Source organism: Abramis brama, assembly GCF_963993115.1.
Source record: "Abramis brama genome assembly, chromosome: 2".
In the NCBI taxonomy this organism is placed as follows: Eukaryota; Metazoa; Chordata; class Actinopteri; order Cypriniformes; family Leuciscidae; genus Abramis; species Abramis brama.
In genome coordinates, this window is record NC_139964.1 from 5,017,732 (window position 1) to 5,035,573 (window position 17,842).

The 17,842-nt window shown below is 39.3% G+C and overlaps 1 protein-coding gene across 1 annotated transcript in view; it reads right to left on the reverse strand.

The window, feature by feature from the left end:
* Positions 1–1,804: 1,804 nt before the first annotated feature.
* LOC311069762 (uncharacterized protein) overlaps positions 1,805–17,842 on the reverse strand; it is a gene marked incomplete at its 5' end in the record, with an annotated part of 28,433 nt that continues 12,395 nt past the window's right edge. Inside the window, 5 exons of the mRNA XM_084093187.1 lie at positions 1,805–7,997; positions 14,857–15,250; positions 15,456–15,623; positions 16,340–16,412; positions 16,497–16,518. Of these exons, the coding sequence (XP_083949313.1) occupies positions 6,982–7,997; positions 14,857–15,250; positions 15,456–15,623; positions 16,340–16,412; positions 16,497–16,518 (1,673 nt within the window). The 3' untranslated portion in view covers positions 1,805–6,981. The remainder of the gene's footprint in view (positions 7,998–14,856; positions 15,251–15,455; positions 15,624–16,339; positions 16,413–16,496; positions 16,519–17,842) is intronic.

The following is a 17,842-nucleotide window of genomic DNA, read 5'->3' on the forward strand; positions in this document are numbered from 1 at the left end:
GAATAAACTGATTTCTCGCCTCTTTTACAGTTTACCTGAAGTCAGGGTTTTTTTCTAACTCTGTCTTTTTATTGTATTTATTTTTCTTAATGATCCGTTTGATCTTTCATATTCTCATTAGTTTTAAATTTGCTTCTAAAATTTGTTATAGCTGTATATCAGTTTTATCAAATTAGTAACTCATTTCTCAAATTATTCCATTCTCATGTGGCCCCCATAATTTTCCGATTCATGTGACAATTTGTTTAAAAAAAAAACATTTTTAGAAATCCAATAGCTTCGTTTATAAATAAAGTCAATACTCTAATTTTGTTGTTAAGTAATCAAATTTTGTTAGAATGTCCAGAATAAGATTTTCTTCTTGATTAAAGGGACAATGTGTAGCTTTTTAATTTTATTATCTAAAATCAATATTTTTATTCATAAATATGCCCTCAATGGTGTACAAATACCTCTGCCAATGATCAGACTAATCCTCGTAAACGAAGAATTTATTATCTTTATATACATGGGACGGGTAGGTCCACAGAGGCTTCCATGTAGTTCCGCCATCTTGAAAAACTATAATAGCAGAGAGGGACAAAAAGTACTAGGCCAACGCGTTTCCACAACGCGTTTCGTTCAGAGCCAGCGTCACGTGACTGAAGCCAGCAGAAGCGGAGGAGCAGAGCAGAGAGAGGCGCTTGTCACTGCCCCGGCAAGTTTAAAAGGCTGCACTGCACGGTTATTTATACACCGTTCATTCATACATATGCTGAGTCACAGGATAAGGAGTCCTCGTCGTCGAAAAAGTCCAAAATAGACCATAAAAGGAAACGTGACCGGAGATTACAAAAACAAGGGTTAATGTCGGGATAGCTAATGCAGGAGAGAAGAGATGCTGAAGTTGCCTGCTTTCTTCTCGACTGGTAAGTCAGTGTTACGGTCTTAATCACAAGCTTCTTTTTCATTGCTTGGTTGTGAACTTTATTATATAGACAGTAGAACATTTATAGTTCTACTATCTATTTATTTATTCTATTTATAGTAAGTTAAACAGGCTCTTTGATGAATAGTAGCTATTGAGTAAAGTAACGTTAGAGAAGGCTCTGATGATGATATCTAACAATGCACGTACTTCAAAAAATATAACGAGTAAAGAAGGCATTACTAGTAATTACCATAGTTAATGTTTTTCACAGTCAGTGATTCATACTGTAACATTATTTTTTTCGTTGTTTCAGTTTGTTTTAAATAACAAACCTGTTCACCCAAAGGAAAACTCGATTAAAGGTAGGGTAGGTAGGAATTTTATAAAAAAAACTTTTTTCCAAATTTGTTTAAACTTCTTATGTAAATTGTAAAATGTAAATTTACAATTTACATAAATTGTAAATCTTAGTTTATTGGTTGGGTCCTTACATGCGCTTTGTGAGGCACACTAGCACACACACGCAAGGTCTCTCGCTCCCTCTCTCTACACGTTCTTCCACCGGTATACGTAGAATCCACAGCAAGATCAATGAGAAGCCCTTATACAACGATCATCATTTGAAGTGTCACACAGTTCTGAAATTATCGTACATTATAGGATTTTTTCCATTATTGATCGTACATCGTACAGAGGTCAAAATTATCGTACAAATACGATAATTATCGTACATCTGCCAACACTGTCAGGTTAACTCCCCGTATTTGAATTTATGATCACATGACTGCAGCGTGCAAATGTTTCGCTTTAACCTTTCAGAGATATTGTAGCTATTAATAATTAAATAAAATCTCGTTGTCACTCTAAATGGAAAGTTTTATTTTACTTGGATGCTTCTTAAATAATTTAATTGTTTAATATGTTAGTCAGTACATTTAAAGTGTTTCATTTGGTACATAAATCTTCTGTAGAGGATTTGAAAGAAGGAAAGGACAAGCTAAACATAACTCAGATAATGGTTATGTTTCTAAACTAGAATATGCTCATCAACTGTAGCAGTTTGCTGGTAATTATAAGGGAATTTTGTTTTTTATCAAATTACTTCAAAACGTACAGTCATTGTGTGTGTGTGTGTGTGTTTGGATCCTATTTTCAGAATGTAGTCACGTATTTGTAGTATATTTGTTATATTTTTCATAGTGTAATTATATTGCAACCTAAAAGCTGTCAAATATCCCCACCTAGTGTTCAAGTCAAATATCTATACCTACTAGGGGTGGAACGGTACACAGAAGTCACGGTTCGGTTCATACCTCGGTTCAGACATCACGGTTCGGTACGAGTTCGGTACAATGGAGGGAAAAGCAAAACAAAAATGCAGAAGGCCATTTTTTTTATTGTGCATGTCTCAGGCTGTACCACCTAGTGTCATACAGTCTCTCAGCACCGGCACCCAGTTCTTGCGTCTAAATTAGTTGCTTACATTAACAAAATGAGCCTACAATAGCAGACATAAGCCCTTTAAATAAAAATAAATGGCCATGTTTTATAAAAAGGTTCACTAAACTAAATAAAAATGTTTAGAAATTATGTAAGATAACGTTAATTTAGTTGTAGGTTACGTTCTCATATCCATTTTTTTTTTCTAATGTCACAAGGAATAATCCGGTTTACTGCTTTACACGATTCTTTTGTAGTGTGGTTTTGGTGTACTAAAGTGTTGTTTTACTAAAATAAACATTCATGAGTGTACCTTACTTCTCACCGCTGATTCCTGATGGTTTAGAGGACAATTACACCGAGTCGCACCCTGTCGTTTCAAAGAATAGTACACCAGCGAGCGCGAAATATAAATGCCTCGTCCATTTGAGGAGGCTCGCGCTGCGGAGGCAGGCAAAAGTATAAACAAACCTATCTTAAGGCAGGGCTTCAGATTAGGTGTCCCTAAAGAACCTGCGTATCTAACAGTATTTCCGCGTTACATTAATTTGCACGCGAGTTTTATTTATTTTTATACCGTGTATTCTCCGTGTAAATTCATGCACCGAACCGTACCGATTCGGTTCAATACGAATACATGTACCGTTTCACCCCTAATACCTACAGACATATTTTACCTGATTACAAGAAGATATTTAAATTAAAATAATGCACTTTTATGTATGCACTATTATTCACCACATAAAACGTCTCGGTTACTCATGTAACCCTCGTTCCCTGAAGGAGGGAATGGGAGACGTAACGTTGACCTGATGACGTAATTGGGATCGCCTTGAGAGACCAATCTACTTCGAGAGTATTAAAACGAGCCAATGCACATTGGCATGCGATAATTGCATCAGCTGCTCTGCTTGCAGCAGGTGCGTCACATATTTGTTTTAAGCTGAGGAGCAGAGACGTGTTCGGCCATACAGCGATGGTCAGCAATGGTGACGACGGGACGTTACGTCTCCTGTTCCCTCCTTTAGGAAACGAGGGTTACATCAGTAACCGAGACGTTCCCTATCAGTCGCTCGCCGTAATTGGGATCCCTATGGAAAACGCCCTACACAAGACTCTGAGAACCCCAACTGGCTGGGGCGGAAGGCCTGCGTAGAGGGAGTTCAAACTGCTGTTCCATTATATCCCACACAGTGGAATTCTTTGGATAACACTGGGAAAGCGTGCCTTTCCAGGGGAGAGGGACGCTGCGGAAGCCACATCCTGCCCGAAGGGAGGTAACGTGGAGAATACACATATGGACTGGACGGTTAGGCTACAGCAGACAGTGACGGTAGAGTGGACCCGAAAACCGATCGAGCTCAGCCATCTTGAAGGATATCTCAATTCTCTAATTGCACCGCGAGGAGGCAAGGATCGAGGAGTGAGGAGCTTTCTGAGGAGTCATGAGCGAGGATACACAGGTGTATCCTTTGCGAAAGAGCTTTATTGACTAAACGTGACACACGTATAAATTCTCCTCCCCCTTCACATCAAATGTGAAGGACAAATCCCAAGAGAGTATAGAGAGCGGGTATATAGATTTAGTCTCCTCGCCCCCCTCAGGAACCTGACAATCAGGTTGTGCTTTCCCAGTGACTTACCTTCAACTGCATCGTGATGTGCGGCGATAGCGGCAACATACACTTTAAGGGTGGAGGGAGACAGCCTTCGCTCAAACCTATCTTGCAGGAAGGAAAGCACGGTTCTGATCAAGCAAGTTCGGAGGTTCTCCTCATGAGAAGATCATAACTCAACGGACAGATTCCCCTTCAACGCATAGAGGCGCCTCGTATAGGGGGCCTCTATGCGCCTATGCGTAGAGGGGGCCTCTGTGCTTCTATGCACAGGGTCTGTGCAAGAAGGCTCACTTGGGGGAAATGTGGGAATCTACCTGTTCGGTCCTGAAACGCCTCCATATCAGCTGAACCACCTGGGGATTGAGTCTCCATTCTCCCGGAAGCACCTGCTGCCATGAGAGCTCATCGGCTGCATGGTTGAGCAGGCCTGGAATATGAACTGCACGAAGCGACCTCAGATGCTTCTGACTCCAAAGGAGATGGTGGGCGAGTTGTGACATACGGCGGGAGCATAGACCAGTAGCGCGTTTTGAAGTGGCCCAGCACAAGATGTACTGCTAACAACTCGAGGCAGTTGATGTGCCAATGCAGTTGAGGCCCCATCCACAGACCTGAAGTGAGCTCACGCAGTTCAACACTGACTGGACATGGGACTCTGTGAGGCGCGCTGTCATGTTGATCAAGTCCAGCTCCATACTGAGAAAAGAGATCCTCTGCCCAGGGGTGAGTTTGCTCTTTTCCCAGCTTACCCGAAGCCCTAGGTGGCTGAGGTGCCCTGTGTTCGCACAACTGCTCTCTCGACCGAGCCAGAATGAGCCAGTCGTCGAGGTAGTTGCGATTGCGAACAACACGCTCGCACATGGGAGCAATGGCCGCCTCCATGACTTTTGTGAAGACACTGGGCGACAGGGCCAGCCCGAAGGGTAAGACTTTGTACTGATATGCCCGCCCCTCAAATGCAAAGTGAAGAAACAGTCTGTGTCGAGGGGGAATCGAGACAAGAAAGTACACGTCCTTCAGGTCGATCACTGCAGACCAATCTTGGGGGCGGAAGCACTTGAAAATGCGTTTCTGAAAAAGCATCTTGAAAGGCAGCCTGTGAAGGGATCGGTTCAAGACACGCAGGTCCAAGATAGGTCGTAACCCACTGCTTTTTTGGGTACAATGAAGCACGGGCTGTAGAAGCCAGTCTTCATATCTGCTGGAGGGATCGGCACGATTGCGTCCTTCGCCAGTAGGACTGCGATCTCTGCCTGGTGAAGGCCAGGGGACCCCGGGAGAACTGAATTGCATAGCCGAGTCTGATGGTGCGGATGAGCCAGCGAGACTGGCTGGGAAGCGCCAGCCAGGCTCCCAGACACCGTATGGTGTCTTGACAGATGTACCCGGGGTGGGGCAGCGCTGTGGAATGCAGGGACCAGACTAAGACGGCATAGCAACCCGAAGTGGGGTCTGAGTGTGCAGTGCAACACTAACCTGACTCCACCGATCAGCAGGGGATGAGTGAGATGGCATAGACGCAAGCACATCAGACTAATGCTGGTGAAGCAAGAGGGTGGCAAGGCATAGCGTCGCACACCGCCAACCTCGCTTCCTTGGGACCCAGAAATAGAGAAGCTGCTTTTGCTGAGAATTTGGTACAGAATGATTCAACAAAAGTTTTCTGCCCGGCTCTCCTCCCGGGAGGAGCAGCTGACTCTGGGGCTTCCTGCAAAAGCTTGATGTCACAGTAGGGAACTGACACCCTTGGCGACAAACAGACTGAGGGGCAGCCCACCAGTGACTCAGGGAGCACATTGTGGCAAGCTTTTGGTAACCTCAGCCTGCTTTTGAACTGTGGAGATCCGCTGGGCACAGTCTCCAACAGTATCGACGAAAGGCCACCTCATGAGATGGGAGCATCGAGAAAGCGAACTATGGCAGTGTCTCACACCCTTTGCAAGGTTTAGTCAGGGGGTCTAGTCTCTAGGCGCAGCTCAACCCCGACTCAGAACTACCCTCATGCATTATGACTGACCCGGGAAAGCATGGCTGCCAAGTCTGAATGTGATTCAGCAAGATAAAGGCAAGACGAACAACGTGCTGATGTGGTCATGTTCTCATAAGAGAATATAACCACCCACAAACAGAGTCTCAACATGTTTGTGATGCGATAGAGGAGTGAGGGGGAGTGAGATCACGGCCAGCGCTGTCTGCGCTGTAATACCAACACCAGATTGAAGAGGCGTTCTCCTGAGGAAGCAGACTCGTTTGAAGTGTAACACTGTCAGAAGATTGTAGAGCAGGAACAGTAGAACCGCTCGGCTCCAAAGCGAGAGACAAATATGCGACGCAGCTGCTGCTCGTTATATGCTTGCTCTGCAAGCAGAACAGCTGATGCAATTATCACATACCAATGTGCGTTGGCTCATTTTAATACTCTCAAAGTAGATTGGTATCTCAAGGCGATTTCAATTACATTAACGTTATGTCGAACGTGAGCGACTGATAGGAAACCATATAAAGTGGTTCCGATATATGGTATGTTAAAAACTACCAACTCACATAAAAAGCCAAGAGTCAAACTGACCAACAAAAAACACTAAATCACAATAATGATGACCAAACATTTTCAATACAAAATCAACATCTAGTTGTTTAATCCTCCTCTGCTGAGATCTTTAGAGATTTAATGTCTTCTTTTCTCTTCAGTTAATCAAAATTCTAACCAGACTGACTTTATTTCTGTCAGACGTCTACAGGAGTTTGAGAATTAACATTAATTTGATTTTTTTGTGGCTGCTGTGACAGTGTGTTTGTCAAACATATTAGCTAATAGTAATAGTTCAAGTTACAATCATTGTTCTATTCTGTCCAACACAACTTCATATACAGAGTTTAGTTCAATCCATCTCTACTCTCTCAATCCACAAGCTCAATGTGACACTGCCTCCTACTGGCAGAAAGAGCTCAATGGACAGTTTCAGGATGAGCTCAAGGAGTCTTTTATCCAGATTTACTGATGAAAAGACACTATGATGATTTAGGAGCAGTTTGTTCTTTAGCGTGTTTCTTCTGGTGGGTCTGAAAACTACCTAAATAAGCGAATCTCTCGTCACAGATGGAGCAGCGGTAAGGCTTCTCTCCTGTATGAACTCGCTCATGAGTCTTCAGGACGTCTAACCGAGCAAACGTCTTGTCACACTGAGAACACTTGAACGATCTTTCTCCCGTATGAATCCGCTGGTGATTTTTTAAGGTACACTGTTTAGCGAAACTCTTCCCACAAACGCTACAGTGATACGGTCTTTCTCCAGTGTGAACTCTCTGATGAAGTCCAAAATTAACCGGACTAAAGAAGCTCCTCCCGCAGTAGGAGCACAGGTACGGTTTCTCTCCGGTGTGAGTCCTCTCATGGCAAATCAATTGAGATTTGTGACGGAATCTTTTATCGCAGTGTGAACACTGATATGGTTTCTCCTCCGAGTGTATTTTACGGTGTGAATTTAGAGAACTTGAGTTTGTGAAGGTTTTCCCACATTCGCTGCACTGGAACGGCTTCTCGTTGGTGTGAACGCGCAAATGGATCGTCAGATGGGATCCATGGTTGTAACTCTTCTCGCAGTGAGGACACTTGTACGGCCTTTCACCCGTATGGATTCGCTTGTGAGCATCAAGATTCCCTTTGGTGCTGAAATACTTGTCACACTCACTGCAGTGGAAAGTCTTTTCGCCAGTGTGTGTCTTCATATGAACTGTCATATTAGATGGAGTGGTGAAAAAATCCTTCCCGCACTGTTCGCAGTGAAACTCCTTCTTTACGCTGTGCTCTTTTGAATGACGTCTCTTCTCTTCTAAGGTAGGAAAGCTGATGTTGCATCTCTTGCAGGAGAAGCTTTTCTGTTCTGTGTGTGTTCTCTTGTGTCTCGCTAAATTTCCCTGTTTTCTGAATGTTTTCCCACAGGTGACGCAGGAGAAACTCTTAGCCTTCAGCTGATCTTTTGATGTCGAGGTTGTTTCCTCATCAGAAGATGAACCTCCATTCACATCTAAAAAGAAAAAAAGGTATTAAAATCTTTGTTAATGTTAACTCACACATATACTAATGCATCTATTCACGTTAACAGCACAATTAGTTAACATGAACTAACCATAAATAATGCCTGTGAAAAGCTTTACTGTTTTGTAAGGTTAACCCTCAGAGGTCGGCAATCACGCCGGCGTGATCTGCTCGCTTTTTTCCTTATGAGTTGAATTGAGACCCCAAATTCTCTTTTGACTTTGATTTTACAAAACAAGTTTCATACATCAATCGATTCTGTTAAATGTGTATTATTTTTGTGTATACTCACAATAAAAACAAAGTGTTGTGCTTTTTGGCAAATAAAGAAAAATAAACACGAAGCGAGTTCTGCCTTCTCTCTGCCAGTGTAGTCCATTCTGAAACGCGTCCGAAAATGAGCAATAACTCAGCGAATACTCAGTCAAACAGGCATACAGACACACAGGCATGAAGCTTGAATTCTTTTATTTTAAATGAAGTAATTTATATAAAAAACAAATATTCTCATCTTGTGAAATCTGTATTAAAAGAGAGCGATTCCAGTCGACCTCATTAGAGCTAATTCAAATGTAATGTGACTCCGCCCACGGAGAGCGCACGCTATTCAAACGCAAATGGCTGAGGTAATCCAAGCAAACCTGTGAACGCCCCCATATCAGCTGAGAAAACCAAAACACAAGTTTATTCAGAACATTACTTGTTTACACCGTCTCGCAGCGCTGTGAGGAATAATGAGGAATACGAGGAATACAAGCTGAGGAATACTAGTAAGTTTTTCCTTCTCGGGTTTCTGTTTATGAATGAATGAACGGCATAGATGCGCGCTGTTTACCACAGCTGGCAAAAAACAATATTACGTGACAGTTCTCCATTATGGACGCAAGCGCTCTAAAAAAAGCACTACAAGACTTTCAAACTTTCACAGAGACCTCAAAACAGAAAGTACAAATCCTTTCTTTAAAACGAATTTCGTTTTGTATCAATTGTATCTTAATTTTAATAATTTTTTCATTAACAAATTTCCTGGATTTCGTTCACTAGCCTACTGCGAAGATCGCGAGTCAAAAGCCTATCGTCAACTTCATATTTGCCAGAAGTTAAATTTAAATCGCGTGTGTGAATGAATGATGATGTTTTAGCAAACTGTATTGCTATACTGAGATGAGTAAAAATCGACTGAAATATGTTGAAATAAAATGTAATTTGTATAAGCAACGTATTAAACTGCAAATTAACAATATGCCCTAATATTTCATGAAACCAACGTTACAGTCAGGCGAAATATGAAAGACAACATCTTGTTGACTAGATTTGGGTACAGTTTTTACTGTAGAATATACTGCCACGTCAAATAAGCTTTTGTTTAGCAATTTCTATATATAAATTACTATTTTTGTCAAAAATAAGTCATCAACTAAGATGTTAGCTGTTCCAATGTTGACTAAATTCAAACTAATGAATACATATGATAAAATGTAGGCCTATAATCATTTTTTTTTACAAAGAAAGAGTACACTTGAAATATTGTTGAAATTGTAATTATTGTTGTAATTGTAACCTTTTTAATAAAATAGCAAAACATATTTACAAGATAGATGTAAGCAAAATCTTAAATGGTCAATATAAGTCTTCTTCTAAATATATCTTTTGTCCTTGCATTGTGGCTCAGTCAGTTTCACACCTGAGTGAATGGCTCATCATTATGCAGAGTGGGTGGGACATTGTATTTCTCAGGTGTAAACCACTCCTCGTTCACGCCCCCCTCGCATATTGGCTTTCCAAGCAAAACCTGTTTTACATCAATTTAAATCAATGTATGGTTTTATGTGAACGATAAAGCAAGACTATTTTCACATAATTTTGAAGAAAAAATTCTAGGCGAGGACATCCATTAGTCAAAAGTCTTATTGACACATATTTACTATGTGTTTTGTGGCCTTATTTCAGAAATTTTAGTTTTTAGTTTTTTCAATATCCATGCATAAACATTATTCTCTCAAAAATGAAAACATGTACATACACGTGGCTCACATATTATTGTAGCCCTGTTTGTGCTTTATAGAGTGAATTTACACCTTTGCCATTAATATGTTTATAAGCAACTGAAAAAAGCACAAATGTCAGGGCATGTCAGAACATCCCAAGGGCCCCAAAAACAGCCCAGACCCCAGAGGGTTAACTTACTGTGCATATTTACTAGAGATGTCACAATACCAAAATTCCAGTAGTCGGTACCAATACCATTTAAATTTTACGGTTCTCTGTACCACAGCAAAATCCGTTGGAACTATTTTTCTATTTGATTTAACTATTTAAAGAATTTTTTTTTAAATTCAATTCAATGACTTTATTATTTATGACGGTAAGCATAAGTAAATTATACATGAGCATTGAAGGCTATATGCTGTTTAAACGTAAATATTGCAAAAAAAATCAAGTGAAAAATAAACAACCTTCTATGCACAGTTTATTATTATTAGTAGTAGTAGTATTTTTAACCCTTTAGGCGCCACGGTCGAGTTTAATCGACAAGATAAAATGGCCGATTTTGTCAAAAAGGGTGTCAAATTTCGTTCGACCTCCCGTCCACTAAATGGCAGACATGTCATACTTCATCCCCAACTCAAAAAAAGTCATGCTTCTATACAAAATCTTCGAGCTGGAGCGTATTGAATCAGTGCGAACAAAAGCGGAGCTAGTGTGCGAGTGAGCCATTTTATCAGAGCAATATTGTCAACGTCAGCGAGTATTTGCATTAGATTATTATTATTATGATTATTATTATCTAATGGCATCAATAAAGCTTACGCAATGAAGTGTTAGATCTTCTATTTGCGGACCCTGATTCTGAAGGGGAATATCTGCCTTCAGAAGATGACAGTGATTCTGAAAGTGAAAGTATAGCCCTACACCAAGCACAAACGGTGAATCCTTTGCCCAATATAGATGGTCCTTTGCCCAATGTCAGTGGTGGGAACAATGTTTCCCGGTAGGGATGCACCGATCCACATATTTTCACTTCCGATCTGATCCCGATACCTGAATTTGGATATCGACCGATACCGATACTATTCCGATACCAGAGCTGTGTTTGCTTTAATATTGTTGTTATCATTATTGTTTATTTTATATGATGCTGAAATAAACTTCCCTCAACAGGCAAGTATGATATGTACGTATGTATGCATGCATGTCCCAAAAGGCAACTTGAGGTAAGTATAAGATCATAAAAGTCAGTCAGAAAAACAGGAAATCATGTTAACAGGAAAAATCCCATTCTGATCCCATCCCTTTAGGCGCCAGAGTTTTTTTCTAAACCGTTCGATTTTGACATCTTAATTTCAAAAGGCTATATCTTAAAAGTGATAAAAGATAGAGACTTTCTGTAAATTAGAGAAATATTAAGGATGACCCAACGTTTATGTAGGGATTACATTTGCCCATCTAATTTGCATATTATGACGTCATATGGTGGCGGCCATCATGGATTATAGAATTTTCATGAAAAGTTATCATGTTTAAATGATAAAATGCAGCACTTCTTTCCCCCCAAAATGCCCCTCACCTTCTGTATGCTATATTGCACAATACTGAATGCTCAGGTAAATAGTAAGTAGTAAACAAACTGTGTAAATCATTACTAATAAATGATAGAAACAAACCGAATGCATGTAGCGGTTGGCCTTTTGCTGTAGAGATTTTCCATTTACTACAGACAGTAGGCACTCTCATTCCATGTATGGGGCACATATATATTATTCATATGACACACAAAGCCGGCATTCCCATCAGCTTGCGATAGACTATGCATAATAGCCCCTCTGCCCCGTGTCAGGTGTCACACACGAGCAGCGCGGGCGCGGGCGCGGCCAGATCTGCCTCGCGCGCGCGCCGAGTGTGCACAACTCGGACTACTGTCATTGTCATTGCGACTCCCCACCCTGCCCTCCACGTTACCCCCTAACTGTCCTATGAATACTTCGACCTCGTCTAACATACCCAGTGGCATTAGACAAAGCCTCCACCACAATACTGTTGCTGCGATTGCGGAGAGGCACACGGTCAGAAGACAAAGCTGGCTAGTGCGGTAAAAATCGGTAAAAATCTCCCGCCTCGTTCCCCACAACACTAACACACCTGCTAACTTCGTGATGAACACTCCGACCCCGGGAAACATTGTTCCCAACACTGACATTGAGCAAAGGTTTCACCGTTTGTGCTTGGTGTAGGGCTACTTTCTGTTTCAGAATCACCGTCATCATCAGAGTCCGCGAATAGAAGACCCAACCACTTCATCAGCTTTATCGATGCCATTAAATAATATTATATTTATATTTATATAACATAAATAATAATAATAATCTAATGCAAATACTCGCTGCACGTTGACAACATTGCTCTGATAAAATGGCTCACTCGCACACTAGCTCCGCTTTTGTTCGCACTGATTCAATGCGCTCTAGCTCGAAGATTTTGTATAGAAGCATGCCTTTTTTTTAGTCTGGGATGAAGTATGACTTGTCTGCAATCTAGTGGAGGGGAGGTCGAACGAAATTTGACACCCTATTTGACAAAATCGGCCGTTTTATTCAGTGCCGCATCTTGTCGAATAAACTCGACCGTCGTGCCTAGAGGGTTAACATCCTTGATGTGTCATTACAAGTGCACAGCCAATGTGAGTGATTCCTTCAGAGTGAACACGGGTGAATCTGACTGCAGTAGACGTGAAAGATATTAAAGTTAATTCAGCCAGCGCTCATACCTGTATTTACATCCTGTTTTCGGTTGAAGTCCACAGTAATCGATTGACAAGTTCTCCACTGTTGCTTAGTCACCTATGACCACGCGCGTGAACTCGACAATCGATTACTTTGGACTTCGACCGAAAAAAGGATGTAAATACAGGTATGTGCGCTGGCTGAATTAACATCACTTTTATTCATATCTTTCACATATACTGCAGTCAAACTCTTTATGAAAAGAGCGAGATGTCAGTCGTTCTCATCTCAGCTAATTATTTTTAATGTGACCCCGCCCACGGAGAGCGCGCGTTATTCAAACGCAAATGACTGAGGCGATCCATGCAAACCTGTGAACGCCCCCATATCAGCTCGAGAAAACACATCAAGCTTATACAGATCATTGTACTTGTTTACACCGTCTCGCAGCGCTGTGAGGAATAATAATAATAATGGAAAATGTACCTCAGAAGTGCTGGTATCTCGAGGAGCAACGGATGGAATACTGTAGTAAGTTTTTTTCATTCTCAAGTGAATCGCGTTTCTGTGTGTGAATGAATTAACGGCAGAGATGCGCTGTTTACCACAGCTCACACACTAGCGTTTCTGTGTGTGAATGAATGATCTGCTTTTAACAAACTGTATTGCTATACTGAGATGAGTAAAAATCGACTGAAATATGTTAAAATAAAATGTATTTGTATAAGCAACGTATTAAACTGCAAATTAACATTTATATTTCTTATAATAAAAACGAAAGACCCATGTTAGAGACATATGAAAGACAACATTTTGTTGACTAGTTTTGGATAGATTATACATTTTTACTGTAAAATATCTGCCACCTCAAATAAGCTTTTGTTTGCCAATTTTTGCTAATATGTTAAATATAGTATGTTTTGTCAATGTAGGCTATATTCAAAGTAATGAATCCTTAACTTTGAAATATGTATGATAAAATGTATACTTTAGTTTTTACAAAGAAAGATTACACTTGAATTGTTGTTGTAATTGTAACCTTTTTAATAAAAAAATATATATTTACAAGGTAGATGTAAACAAATTTTAAAAGGTAAATATAAGCCTTTTCTTTAAACAATTACTAGACATGTTTTCCTTGGATATTATACAATTTGCAAGCACAATTTGTGGAAAATATAAAATAAAATTGAGATGCTTCCAACTGTAAACCAATGATCTTGCATTATTTCTTGTGGCTATAGGTGACACACCTGAATGAATGGCTCATTAATTATGCGGGCCCCATTGTCTCCTCAGGTGTGAACCACTAAATATGCATGATGGTGTTGAATCGTTGACGCCCTTTGCGCATATTGCCTGAAGAAAAAACTCTAGGCAACAACATCCATTAGTCAAAAGTCTTATTGACACATATTTAGTATGTGTTTTGTGGCCTTATTTCAGAAAATTTAGTTTTTAGTTTTTTCAATAACCATGCATAACCATTATTCTCTCAAAAATACAAACATGTACATGCATGTTGCTCACATATTATGGTAGCCCTGTTTGTGCTAAATAGAGTGTTTACACCTTTGCCATTAATATGTTTATAAGCAACTGAAAAAAGCACAAATGTCAGGGCATGTCAGAACATCTCAAGGGCCCCAAAAATCCCTTAGACCCCAGAGGGTTAAAATCTCTTAAATAATGTCTCATAACTCTCATATTGACAAATAACAACTATCAAAACTGTTTTAGACATAAGAGTTTTTGTAGGCCTAAATATGTCACCCTTAAATGTCAGAGAAAAACAGAATCAGAGATAATTTTTTAGTTGATCATTACTAGAGATGAAATGGCATGAACATTTCATTTCATGTGTTAAGAGGCTAAAAGCAGGTTTAAAACTTGCCCCATTGAAGTCAACAGGGTGCAGATTTTAAAAAGAGGATAACACGGTGTAGGCAACACCGATTTTTGTCGTTGTTCTCTGTATTGACAGCACTCCAAATGTACAAAAAAATGAGCTCAATGTTAAAATTGACCGGAGTTCTCCTTTAATATACACAGACACTATATATATATTGTGGTATATATATCGGCTACAGTGCTCCTAGTAAAAGATCATAAATGGAAGATACATACCTGAAGGAATAAAATCATCACGGTCATCATTTCGATTATCCTCATCCTCATTTTCTTCATCCTCAACATAATTTCCTTCAGCATCCTCATTCTGAACATCATCTTCATCATCCTCCTCCTCCTCCTCCTGGCTCTGTTGTTGTTCCTCTGCTGTGGTTTCTTCTCCTCGTCTCTCTATCAGGTTCCTGCAGTCCTCCAGTTTGACGGAGCACATCTTCATCTGCTGTTCTCCAGCGTTACAGTCAGAGGTTTGATCAGCGGATCCATGATCCTGAGCGTCAGTATAACACAGTAAAGTGAGGCTGAGCTCTGAGTCCTGTGTGTCTCTGGATCTCCAGACTGAATCCTGAGCTTCTGTCCCATCAGTCACACACACTGAAACCTTCTCCAGATCCTGACAAACACATCATAGATCAACACAAATAAACAACAACCAGTTGATATTAGCCTCATTACTCAGCAGTTATCTCTAGTGGGTATATTGGTGATTTGTTTGCATATTTTACTTCTGGCTTAACTTGAGATGTGCATAAGAAGTGAGAAGCTAACAAAGCTTAGGTTTGATTGAGCTGAAGGATGAAATGATGAGCTGTTCAAACCTCTCTGTTGGGGTTGTCTCCTCTTTCTCTCAGCTTTGCCTCCAGTGACGCCACCTCTTTCTTCAGCTGACAGATTTCAGTGATGAAATCCTCAATATCCAGCATGGACAGATCAGTTCCTACTGATTTACAGCAGATCACATCCATCTGCGCCGTCATGGTCAACATCTGAAGACAAACACAACATCATTATTACAAGAGGCATTTATCCACATTTATATCAATCTAAGTGTCAATGTGGAGTTTTAATGTGCATTTTCTGTAGAGCTGCTTTGAAACGATGTGTATTGTGATTGTGAAAAGCGCTATACAAGTAAATGTGAATTGAATTATAATGAACTGACACGTGATTTATACTCAAAATGACGAACAGAATAAGAAAATGATTGCATTTTCTGATAATATTAATATACTGGTAGACATTAATTTCAGATATAAATAAACATATGTTTAGGAGTGTATATGTTTAAATTAATTATCGTAAGAATATAATTTAATACATTATCATTATTTAAAACTGCTGGATTTAACGGTTAAACGCAGATTTCAGAAAGTGAACATGATAATGTGATACTTGTACTCGTCTTGTAGACGTCATTTAAGTGTCCAGCATTGAAAATTAAATGTTAACTATGGTTTTATTACAAATATCACAGTTAAAACACAGCTGTTGTAGTATAAGCAACGGTAAATGTGTTTATAACTACAAATACACTTATTATATACTTATTATAAATACCCTTTACTATGGTTACTGTGGTAAAATCACGGTTAATTTTTTTTTTTTTTTTAATGATAAATGCGAAAAAGTAGTTAATTTAAAGCCCATTAAAACACTACAGACAGAAAATCAACAATCACACACACAGTTAAAAACAACACACCTCAGTCTGAGCGCGCCAGGCTTCCTCTTCTTCAGTGGTTTTACCGGCGGACTGAAGAGCGTCACAGCGACTCCTACAGGTTTCAGGAAGAAACGCTAGTCAGTAGATTTTTTTTTTTTCATTCAGAGGATTAATTTCTTTGCGATAATTATTTTACCTGACATGGTGGCACAAATGTTCTGGGAAAACACATGGCATTGCATGTGCATAACCCATGGCTCTTTCTTGATTAAATAATATTTAAAATCCCAATGATTTGATTATGGCTTTTATGAATGGCTTTTTAACAAGTCTAGCTCAATCAATCTCTCAATTTTAAGATACAATCATTGTTCTATTCTGTCCAACACAACTTCATTTACAGAGTTTAGTTCAATCCATCTCTACTCTCTCAATCCTCAAGCTCAATGTGACACTGCCTCCTACTGGCAGAAAGAGCTCAATGTACAGTTTCAGGATGAGCTCAATGAGTCTTATCCAGATTTACTGAAGAAAAGACATTATGGGGCGGTTTCCTGGAGAGAGATAAAGCCTTGTCTTCAGATTAACAGAAATCTGATTTATCTGTCATGGTTTTAAACAAAGTTACCTGATTTACTGGTTCGTTGACATGTATTTATCATTGAGTCCAGATAAAATGTAAGGTTTTGATATTAAGATAATCTACTTCTTTTTCAAAAATATAATGCATAGTGCTAGTAGGCCTAAGTTTATTAGTCACATTCTTCCACTTGAGTAGCCTATTAGAATGAACTCTTGCTAAATATATACATATGTGTGTATATATATATTGTTGTGTGAAATATGCAATTTATTCTGTTATGAGTAATGCCTCATATAGGCTTATAATAGGGTATTAAGTAAATGTGACTTTGTGTAAGAAAAGTGTTGTATAAGAAAAACACTGTATAATGAAATTTATAAGGTTTTTATAAGAAACCTGATTATATGGAAACACTGTAAAGAGTTTTTATAAGAAACTCTTGAATCTGGTTTATAGAAAAGACACTGAGACATGTTTTTATAAATTGTTTTATTGGTTTATAAAAAAGACACTGAGACATGTTTTTATAAGTTGTTTTATTGGTTTATAGAAAAGACACTGAGACATGTTTTGATAAAATTGTTTTATTGGTTTATTAAGAAAAGACACCACAACTGTTGTTTGTAAAAACATTTATTAAGAAAATGGTTTATAAAGAAGAGACACTGCAATTGGTGATGTAAAATCATTTATTGAGAAAATGGTGTATATAGAAGAATATACCACACTGAATGTTGTAAGCATTTATTAAGTTGGCTTGAGAGAGCCAACTTTCTGATATTGTACTTAAACTTATTAAGTTGGCTTGAGAGAGCCAACATACTGATATTGTACTTAAACTTATTATTAAGTTGGCTTGAGAGAGCCAACATATTGAAATCCTATTTAAACTTATTATTATTATTATTATTATTATTATTCTTCTGACCGTAAAAATTTACAACTCAAACTCCTCCTAG